We start from the raw sequence: 11173 nt of genomic DNA, 5'->3' as shown, positions 1-11173 counted from the left end.
ATAAATAGGGGTCTTCATCAAGAAATCAAGTTCAAGAACGAAGAACAAATCGAGTTCACGTTCAAGAACAAAGAACAATTCAAGTATTCAAGATCAAGAACGAAATCAAATCAAATACAAGGCGTTCAAGATCAAGGCTACTTGTTCATGATACAATTCGTGGCATCAATCAAAGTGTTCACGACGGATAAATCAAATTAAAATTCAAGATCAAGCTCAAAAGCCCTTGAATTTATATCGGAAAGTAGAATCAGAGGAATCATAGAGATTGTAACATTCAATTATTTGAAATAAAATACTACGATTATTGCGATATTTTTCGATCTTGATTTTATTTTCTCAACGCAAATTTATTGTCTACGCTTAGACTTCTTGGTCTACACCTCTGACTTAGAATTTGGTAATCAGCAAACCAAGGCTCATTAGCTAACTAACCAAAATTAAACATAATATTTCACTCCACCAAACTATAATTTTGACCAATAATTTTAGGGTTTTTCCGCTATAATACAAATCCAAAGTAATATGAACTTGTGTCGCACACTTGCACCAAATGGTAAGGAGTTTAAAAAAAAACTTTATTACAACAACAATAATTACATATTTCGAACAAGTCGAAATTAATTATATGGATCTCCCCTCAACCCTCATCATATCACTTCATTAAAGTTCATGTCGAACTAATAGTATATCCAGAAAAAACAAAATTCTTGACTAATTAATTAATAGGGTTGCTTATATAGATACTAGGGGTGTACATAGGTCGGAGTGGTTCGGATTTTACAATTACCAAATCAAACCAATTATATCGGGTTATTAAATCTAAAGACCAAACCAAATCAATAAAACTCGGGTTTTTCACTCTCGGATCTTCTCGGGTTTTCGGGTTATTCAGAATTTTTTTCGGTAAAATCTTTGTAGAACAAAACATATAAATTGTGCTCAAAATATTTCTTTAATCCTAGTAAGATACAACTATATAAAGTATTTCCAAGAAAATAATACAAAATATGAGATGTGTCATGGCATTATCCTAAAATATTCAACAATAAAGACAATAAAATTATGTAATATAAATATTGCTAATTAAAAAGCCATAATAAAAATAAACATAATCTAAAAGGACTAAGTCATGCTAAAATAAGTAGACTAATAAGGGAGTATTAATTACATAACTAAACGCTAAAGAAAAAATAAAAATATGTTATGCATTTTTATCTAAATTATTGCAAAACAAAAAATAGATATTCAATATATTCCCGTTCGTAGTATTGAATTGAATGTCTTTTGTTAGCATTCGTATTGATTTGATTTGGTTTGAGCTTTTGTTAGCATTATTTAATTTACTAATGTTAATGGCTATAAAATTTATTGGAACATTCAAAAGTTCTAAGTCCAACCTTGAAATAATACCTTAAAAAAAAATTATGAAAAATTTAAAGAAAAATTTATAAATTACATCACAATAAGTATATTTATATATTAAATATATCTAAAATTTCTATATATGTAATGTCGGGTTTGTTTGGTTTCGGTTTGACTTTCTTTAGTTAAAACCAAACCAAACTAATTATGGTCGGATTTTTTTTCCAACACCAAACCAAATCAAACCAAACCATAGTTGGGGTTTTTTCTCGGTTTGACTCGGATTATCAGGTTGGTGCGGTTTGTCGGTTTCCTCTGTACACCCTTAATTATTTTTTCATTATGCTCTATTCTTGTTGAGCTGTATGGATTTCAAGAATTAATACCGTCACTCATTATGCTTTCACAGTAATGAATTAAAAAGTCTATTTCTGATTTGTTTGACTTTTTATCCATCAATTATTTCACATTTTTCATAATAATGTTGTGTTGTATTCAATCAAAAGCAATTACATAGTACAGTACCATAATATATACCATAAATTGGAGTAGGTGGAGTCGGGTCAATTGATCTTTATATATTCGACAGTTCTTTACCCTTTACTCTTCTGTTTCCTTATTTTGCATAATTCATACTGGAAGTGTGAATCTACAATGTCTTCTTCATTGGCTGCACTCAGTTCTAGCCACTTCAATGGAGCTTCTTCCCTTTGGAAAATTCAGGTTAAGTACAGCAATCTAAATGCTCAATTTTGAATCCTCATTCATTTAATTCGCAACTGAAATCTCCACCAATCCCAAAATTAGTTAGGGTTAGCTTTATGAAATTTACCTTTCTATTTTCCTGCTTTCTGATTAATGAAGCGATTTGCAGGAGGAACTGAAGGTTAATGAGTTTGGGAAGTTCAGAATAAGAGCTACATCGATGGCGACATCATCACCAGCGCAAGGCTTGCAGTTTGGGGAGGGTAAAGCTAACAAGTTGGACAAATTGCGTATTGGTGTGCTTGGAGCTAGTGGTTACACTGGTACTGAGGTCTGTACAATTTAATCTTGCTCTTTGTCCATTGGCCCCGCTTCAGTTTATTGTTCAATTTGTAACTGTTGGTTCTGTGAATTTTGAAAAGAAATAAGCCCGCAAATAAGTCTTAATGTTATACTCTTTGGACACAATCCAACATTATGCTTATAAGACGATGTCTGATAAATGTTTATTTTACTCGTGCACTAAGAATTACTCCCTCTGTTTCAATTTATGTTAATCTATTTGACTGGGCACTGATTTTAAGAAAAAAGGAAGACTTTTGACATGTGTGGTCTTAAAAATGTTATACCATTTGGGTGGTTATGAAAACTTCTCACTGAAGGTAATAGTGGAAACCTAAAATTGAAGAGTTCAACTAAAGACATATGTTTACATAAATTGAAATAGAGTGAGTAGTTGTTTGTCGCCATTCATTGTTTCTTTTCATTACATTTGAAAACATAAGTTTTTTTTAGCAATTCAGAAAATTGAAGTGCAAAATTGGCACTTCGCAGAGATTGCTTCTTGCCCTTATTTTATTTTATCTATCTCATATGCTTTCTGAAAATTGCTATCATCTTAGCAGCAAGAGCTACATGTTGCCCTAATACTTTTTTAAACTAAGCTCAATAAACATGCTTAGATGTAAAACCGAAAAAAGATCATTTTCAAGACAAACTCTGATTTTGGTCAATGAGGAACCTGGAGCATTGTTTGAGACAATGTTATCAAAGGCAAAAAGCACAAAAAACCTCTAAGGTCTGTTGGGGCCTTAAGCGCAAAGAGCAAATGAAGTGTGTGTTTAATGAAGAAAGGCGCAAATGGAAAAAAGCTACAAATATATATGTGTAATCCAAGACTAATATCTATAAGCATAAATACCAAATATATGGACAAAAAAATTGAAGAAAATTTACGATAAAGTAAAATATCAATTGTTTAATTTTGTATCTTCTATCCTTATGCTCATTGGCAAGGAAAAGTATGTCTTAGAGCCTTGATGACAACAATGAAGCGTCCCCCAAGCAAGGAGGAACACCCAACATGTTTTGAGCCTCGCTTCAGGGCTTAAGCGCGCCTTTGATAACACGCACTCTGGTAATGTAGCTGTTCTGAACTTGGCTTGCGCAAGGTTTGTGGTTTAAGCTACGATGGGAAAGTAACCTTTGCCACTACATTGCTGATCGTCGCGTGCTGTTAAAACAACCAAGGTAGTTTAAATGGTTCCTAATATTTAGGAGGACAAGTCGCTTTTCTTGTTATAATGTTTCAAAGAGATTAAACATGGTGAAATTTATCGGGGAACGATATGGAAAATGAATCTTCAGTTTCTTCTAAAAATTTGTCTGGATAGTCAAATCGTTCTTGGAGATCTTACATAGTGGAAGAAGATACTTATTATTCTTAATCGTGATATGCTCGAGAGGAGAGTTTTTACTCTTGAGCATTAGAAGTTATGTGTTATGTGCGGGATAACGATTAGAAAAAGTTATGCATTATGTATGGGATGAAAACTCTTCGAAGATAAATGAGAGAATATTCTTTCCCCCCATTTTAATTTAACTGAAGAACCCAATATGGCTAAAATGTTAATGGCGCTTTTCTGTAACCATTTATCCAGGTAAGTTAATGTTCTCCTTCTGCAGTGCGTGCTATCATGTCATTTTGGGTACTTTTGCTTGGTTACATTATGCTCTTGTTTTCATATATCATTAGATGTATCATGACCATCCCTCCATTCTATGATTTTCGCTTGACAAGTATAAAACTGGTTGCAGATTATCAGACTCCTGGCAAATCATCCACATTTTCATATTACTTTGATGACCGCTGACAGGAAAGCTGGCCAATCAATAGAATCGGTTTTCCCTCACCTGGTCACACAAGTATGGATATTCATATTCACATACTACTATTCTTTCTTATGCTTTTTGGAATTACTTTTGAATTGATGTTATATAGGACTCAAAAGTATTAATTTTACTTCCTCTATATCTTTTGTGCATTTTCAATTTAGACCATGAAGTATTAATTTTACTTCCTCTATATCTTTTCCTTATCAACCATTCCCATTCAGGGTCTTCCGAGTCTGGTTGCTGTTAAGGATGCAGATTTCTCTGCTGTGGATGCTGTTTTTTGTTGTTTGCCACATGGTACAACTCAGGTTTGTAGCAATTCCATATCTCAGATTTCCCAAAATCAATCAGCCTCTTATCAAAGGAAGAGTGGTCTCACTTTGCATTATCATAAATTCTAATGGAGCTCTTGAGACTTGTATTTAAGTTTTTAATTTTTTTAATTAGTTACATTTTGCAGGAAATTATCAAAAGTCTTCCCACAAATCTAAAGATTGTTGATCTTTCTGCGGTATGCATTCAGATTATACTTCAGTTATACTTCTCTGCATCTCAAAAAATTTCTATACTTACTATCATCATCATGGTCATGTAGGACTTCAGATTGCGAGATATTGCTGAGTATGAGGAATGGTATGGCCAGCCTCACAAAGCAACAGCTTTGCAGGTAGAGTAGTCGATTTCTTCTCTCCCTCGTTCCAGAAAAATGATTATGAAAAAGGAACTTCATGTTTGATACAAATATATAGTGTTATATGAAGGTTTACAACCAGAGTCCTAACCAGAAAATTTGGAGTATCATATGCGGAAATGAGAGAATTCTTTCATTAGTTCTCCTCCAATTGAGTATCTCCTTGTGGCCAATATAAGCTCAGCAGTTTGAATGAGTATTCTGTTGACTGATGCAGCAAGAAGCAGTCTATGGCTTGACTGAGATTTCGAGGAGAGAAATTCAAAGTGCTCGTCTGGTTGCAAATCCTGGCTGTTATCCGACATCTGTTCAACTTCCTCTTATTCCCTTGATAAAGGTTTGCATCTAAGTTGAAAACCAAAGCCTATCTTTTATTGCCTGCATTGTGAGTTTGTCAAGATTTCTTGACAATGGAAGTATCTGGTTATATAGGCCTTTTATAATTTGAACACATGTTTTTTTTGCCTTTCTGTTAGCTTAAGGTGCTTGATGCACATTGCTATAGTGCTCATGCTAATGTATTTAGTTTTTCCTTTCCTTTATTTTGGTCCATGGCTCACTCTTGGTTGATTCTGCCTCTGCCTTTATTATTGCAGTCCAATCTCATTGAAGTAAGAAACATAATTATCGACTCAAAATCTGGTGTTAGTGGAGCAGGTTTGTACTTTTTCGTAACCTTTCCTTGTCATGCCAGCCACTTGTACTACTTTAGCAGTAGTAACCAGCTTCTCATACTTTATCTTGAAGGTCGTGCTGCAAAGGAGGCAAATCTGTTCACTGAAATAGCTGAAGGAATACGTTCTTATGGTATAACCAGACATCGGCATGGTCAGTAATCCATTTCAGCTATGCACATATTGAATTGTTTTAGTTACTGTTTCTTAATTTCTTAAATGGAGAAATTTACGAAGGTAAGTGCTACATTAAGATTACTAAATATTGACATATCATCTCACCCCAACATGATACTCTATCAGACCAAGCTGAAGGTTGAACCAATTCAGGAAAAGATAACAGATATTTTAAGAATTTATAAAATTAAAAAAAAATAATAATTCATCTGGCTTTTGAAGTAGCAATAACATGATTCTTTCTTAGAATTGTGGAAATAGTATTTTGCTGTAAAATGAAAGACTATTATTAACCCATTACACTAGGATCAGATCACGTCTAACACAATAATTATTATTTGATAAATACGACGATTTATTTTGTAATTGACTTTAGTTTAGAGGTAATTCTTATATCGGAGAAACACTAAGGCTTTTAACTTAATGGTATTAGTTGAGTAACTTTGATTCTGCATGAAGTTCAATTGCTTATGTCTTCTGTTTTTATTATGTGGTGTACCTCAAGTTTTCAAAAAGTTAGCAAAATGGGTAGTTCATTGCTGACAAAAATTCCATTCTCCTGAGTTTTGCTTAGGAAAAATCTTATTAAGTGTAATTTATACAATTAAGAGTTCTGGTTTTGTTCACAGTGCCAGAGATCGAACAAGGATTATCAGAAGCTGCAAATTCAAAGGTTACTGTTAGCTTCACTCCACATCTTATGCCAATGGTAATAGCTGAACCCTCTTCAAGCTTGTCTAGTTTGCACTGCTCAGCAGGTCCTGCTCTTAGGCTGTGTTTTTATCTGCATTACTTTCTATTCTACAGAGCCGTGGTATGCAATCTACTATATATGTGGAAATGGCTCCAGGGGTGACAACTCAGGATTTGAAAGATCACCTTGTTAACTACTATGAGGTATGAGCTTTCCGCTGCATGACCTGGGTAGCGATTAATTCATGGATTTCATTACCTTTTTTGTTTCTGTACTTCAGCCCGATAGTAACTCCATTTCTCCAGTTAGTAAAATCCCAAATCCATTTCTGTTCTCAATGTATTCTATGGTTGCGTATGATGTCACATCCCAAGTTTTCTTTTTTTCCTTCTCAAATTAGGAAGAGTTTTCAGTTTGTTAAAAGAGGGAGTATGTGGCTTCATGCTAGTCACTGACTCTTAGATACATTTTGTAGTTGCAACTTTTGACAAGAGGTCTTCTTGTAATTGTGAGAAACCTGAAGGAGTCCACGTAATCTATCTTTGTGCAAAGACTACACTTATATTAAATTGTTTGTTATACAATCTGAAGGCAGAAATTTAAAAGTTTTTACTGAATCGGAATAAGAAATGATTGTTGTCTAAGAAGGTCGATAAAAGAAAGGTAAACTTGGGGTTTTAATTTGCTAAAGCTAAAATTACCAAGCTCGGTGATATCTTAGCTGTGGGCGATTAAACCTGCATTTTTTTAGATCTTATGGTCAATGACCACCTAAACGGTTTGATGCTTTAATTTTTAAGAGAAGTATGACCAGGCTGGTTCTTCATTAGGTCTGCCTCATACAAATGTAATTAAAGCTTAGTCTGGATCAAGCCAATTCTTTCAACTAGCCATGCATGAATAATCTGACAGCTGATCTCCCCTTATAAGTACTGTTGCTAAAAGAAGTTGCAGTCAGATCTCAAGTCTCATCTTTCCAGTTTGACCGCAATAGCATGGCTGGAATTAATAGCAATACATATAACACTTCATATAGCTGACGCCAACAAGTTGGGATTGTGACATAGTTGTTGTATTATAACATTTCACCCCACCAAAAGATATTGAGATATTTTTATATCTGTTTGCAAGTGGAGGAGACTAATCCTGTCATCTTTAGAGTCCAAGATAAGTAGTTATGATATTCATCTGCATATGCATAAGAAAAGATTATGTTTTCCCTTTAGGACTGATATATGTATGTATTTCACCTTCTCCAGCATGAAAAATTTGTGGTGTTGCTGAAGAACAAAGAAGTTCCCTATACTCGGCATGTTACGGGGTCAAATTACTGTCTCATGAATGTATTTCCAGACCGGATTCCTGGGAGAGCAATAATAGTATCTGTTGTAAGTTTTGCATCATGTTTTTATAGATTGCATGTGATATTTTGGTTAGATTTGGTGTTGCTTACTAAAGTTAAACTCCCAATTACCTTTTGTAGATTGATAATCTTGTTAAGGGAGCTTCTGGTCAAGCCTTGCAGAATCTTAACTTAATGATGGGACTTCCAGAGAACTTAGGACTCAGTTCCTTGCCTTTGTTTCCTTAGGATATATTTGTGGTTTGATCCTCCTGATCTTTTAAGGTAAAAGCTCTTCATCTAGCAATTGCTTTCTGCAAAATGGTAATGAGCCAGTTGTTGTTGTTGAGTTGTGTCCCACATCGGTGGGTTATGGGTATCTTGGTCTCCTTATATGGTCTTGGGCAATTCTCACCTCACAAGCTAGCTTTTGGGGTTGAGTTAGGCCCAAGGTCCATTCTTATCATGATAATTGGTATCAGAGCCAGGCTCATCCCAATTTATTGTTACCGATGTTGGACCCCCATTTATATTGTCCACGCTTCAGTTGCAGGCATGGGCGGGGGGGGGGGTGTTTGAGTTGTGTCCCACATCGGTGGGTTATGGGTATCTTGGTCTCCTTATATGGTCTTGGGCAATTCTCACCTCACAAGCTAGCTTTTGGGGTTGAGTTAGGCCCAAGGTCCATTCTTATCCGTTGTTAACATGCTATGTTTATCAATGCCACCTCCTTTGACTTTCTTGTTCTCTCTCTCTCATCGTACCTGAATAAAGGAAAAAAAAGAGAGAATCTATAATGTAGCATGAAATGTTTCCTTTGAGGCGACAGGAGTATGTAGTGGCAATAAAATCCTGCCAGTTGTTCTGCATCAGTTATTTTCTCTAATTAACAAAATCATTATTTTCCTCGTTCTCTATTTTTCTCATGTCCTTGTAATTTGAATTGGGTTTTACGTAGCATATTGATGGGTCAAATGCTGTATCTGATGCTCAAATTCAAGTTTCAACTTCAGATATTTACTTTTTGTCCGTTCTCTACTTTACCAAGAACTGAGTGTTTCCTAGCTAATCTAATCATTGAGAGCAAAAATGTTGTGAAGAGCCTATAAACTCTTTGGTTTAGTTACAATTCCTAATTTTTTTTCAACGAATGAGCACTACTTGGAATGTGTATATTGTCATCCTTGAAAGGCAGTTCTGAACTTCTATTGAGATTTGTGTTTTCGTTTGTTTGACATTACATGACAGTAATGCTTCTCCATTCTTTCTGGCAGGTATTTGTGAAGTCTTACTATTTTCCACAAGGAGAGACTGCTTCAAGATTTTTTGTGGAAGAGTTTTGTTTGCTGAGTTTGTAATTTCTGTAGAAGTATTCCCGTGTATCCTGGCGTAGTTTTCAGACGTATCCTATATTTGATTGCTAATTTTATGCCTCAGAAGGAAATTATGTGCCATAGATAAAGTTGAACAGGGGGGTGGATCTGGCAAACTTGAATAAAACCAAAGAATTGATGTGGAAATCTTTTGGCAAAGTTAGCTTTATGTTTTGGTGAAGCACTCAATTGGCCTCTTTTCAGCCAGATTTGGTACTCTTCCACCAGTGAACCAAAGCTCTGTATACTCCTGGTTCAAATAGTATCATTTTATCCTACCTCGCTCACCGCCCCTCAGGCTTAAAAGCCTTTTCGTTGTCACCACTTAACCTAGATTGATATGACTAGTTTTCCAGCGAGATTTTTAGCTTGAATTAAGGCTTCAAAGCCCAAAATCTTGTCAAAACACTGGACCATCTAGATGTAGGGACTTAATACAACACCGAATGCTGGAAAAGAATTATTCACACCTAGTGTTTATATAAAACTATACAACTAATCATGGTTAAGTGAAATATTAAGGTAAAGCTGCACAACAATTAATTATGGTCAAGTGATTGAAGTGTGTAAAAAAATACATGTCATGTATTTATTCCTAACAGTGTTTATTCAAAACTACATGGAGTAGTTAATTTTCTCAAAGCTTTGAAAATTTATCCCACTTAAAAAGTACTCATTCCGTTCCGGTTTATGTGATCCTATTTTTTTTTTGGTCTGTTCTAAAAAGAATAATCTTTTTTTAAATTTGGAAGCAATTTACCTTAAACTTCCAATTCTACTTTTAATGAGAAGCTTTTATAATCACACATATACTCTGGACTCCTTTTTAGCTTGCTTAGGACCACAAATTCAAGAAGTCTTCATCTTTTCTTAAACACTGTGCCCAGTCAAACATGTTCAATTCAAAAAGGTCATTATTACTCCTGTACTATTGTAAATAGTACACGTTTGTCCTCGATTTCACTTTATGTCCAAAACGCACCCTACCGTTAACAAACTTGATAGAATTGCCCCTAACCCTAACGGATCTACACTATGGCAGCTGACCCCTTCAATTTTTTCCATGTCAGCTGCCAAGTCACTCGACCCCACCAAATTAAAACCCCACATACCCCATTACATCACCCGTCGCCCACCTGTGACCCTTCATCAACCCGCCTCAAAATATTTCTCCCAAATATCTCTTTCACCCACTACTAGTGTTGGCGGAGCCGCAGGAAGAAACAACAGACGTACAACGAAGTAAGGCTGGATCGACGGTGCCAGAGATAGATCTGATTGGGAGGTTTTATAATTGGAATCCGCCGGCGATTGTCGCGAATTAATAACGGCCGAAATTTCTGGTAAATGACTGAGCCGCCATTGGTTGATATGAAAAATGGGTAGCGAAAACTTGTGGGTTTTAAGAGTACTGAGCCCTTGAATTACTTCCTAGAAGAAAATGGTTAATTTTTGAGATGAAAGAAGAAAATGGTTGATTTTACGATGACGTCGTCGCCGGTGGATGCTGCTTCCATCTTCGCCCGATTTTCAGACGGATTTATTAATAAATACATAACTTATTATAATACATAATCTACAACCCAAATCCGTTAATTAATCTCTGTAAGCAGAATTTATTTTACTTCAATGGAATACATTAATATCTCTTTATACTTTAATTAATTTTCCCGTTCTTTAACTCTGTTACTGAATGTTTGATTTCTCTTTCATTTATATACTCGCAGTCAATTACTTTACATGATCTAAACATATATTCCAATTGAAATGGTTTAAAAGCTAGTAATTAAATCTATCTCTCTTCCATATTCATGGTGTATGTGTTGGAATATTTTCTTTGGCTTCTAATCTATCTGTACCAATTGGTACAACTAAAAACATATCATGGCTCTAAAACCGATCCGGTCGTGATGGCGCCTATCGTGAAACTAAGCCAGCCAACACAATTTCCAAATCAAACCATTATTCTATAAAAGT

General features: G+C 35.0%; 1 protein-coding gene across 1 annotated transcript; it reads left to right on the top strand.

The window, feature by feature from the left end:
* Positions 1 to 1931: 1931 nt before the first annotated feature.
* LOC104234135 (probable N-acetyl-gamma-glutamyl-phosphate reductase, chloroplastic) lies at positions 1932 to 9343 on the top strand. Its single transcript, XM_009787635.2, has 14 exons — positions 1932 to 2088; positions 2240 to 2401; positions 4168 to 4275; positions 4467 to 4553; positions 4706 to 4756; positions 4841 to 4912; positions 5154 to 5273; positions 5533 to 5593; positions 5684 to 5764; positions 6417 to 6496; positions 6595 to 6684; positions 7741 to 7869; positions 7965 to 8108; positions 9098 to 9343. The coding sequence occupies exons 1-13, from the start codon at positions 2020 to 2022 to the stop codon at positions 8070 to 8072; spliced, it is 1218 nt and encodes a 405-aa protein (XP_009785937.1). The 5' UTR covers positions 1932 to 2019; the 3' UTR covers positions 8073 to 8108; positions 9098 to 9343.
* Positions 9344 to 11173: the final 1830 nt, after the last annotated feature.

Source organism: Nicotiana sylvestris, chromosome 1, assembly GCF_000393655.2.
Source record: "Nicotiana sylvestris chromosome 1, ASM39365v2, whole genome shotgun sequence".
Classification (NCBI taxonomy): domain Eukaryota; kingdom Viridiplantae; phylum Streptophyta; class Magnoliopsida; order Solanales; family Solanaceae; genus Nicotiana; species Nicotiana sylvestris.
The sequence above is the reverse complement of the archived record's forward strand: the minus strand, read 5'-3'. Positions and strand labels throughout refer to the sequence as shown.

Bases quoted from the DNA above. Each gene is read 5' to 3' on its own strand.
- LOC104234135 (XM_009787635.2), top strand. From the start codon at position 2,020: ATGTCTTCTTCATTGGCTGCACTCAGTTCTAGCCACTTCAATGGAGCT. The intron at 4,913-5,153 runs GTAGAGTAGTCG...TGACTGATGCAG, and splicing joins ACAAAGCAACAGCTTTGCAG to CAAGAAGCAGTCTATGGCTT. The intron at 5,274-5,532 runs GTTTGCATCTAA...TTATTATTGCAG, and splicing joins CTCTTATTCCCTTGATAAAG to TCCAATCTCATTGAAGTAAG.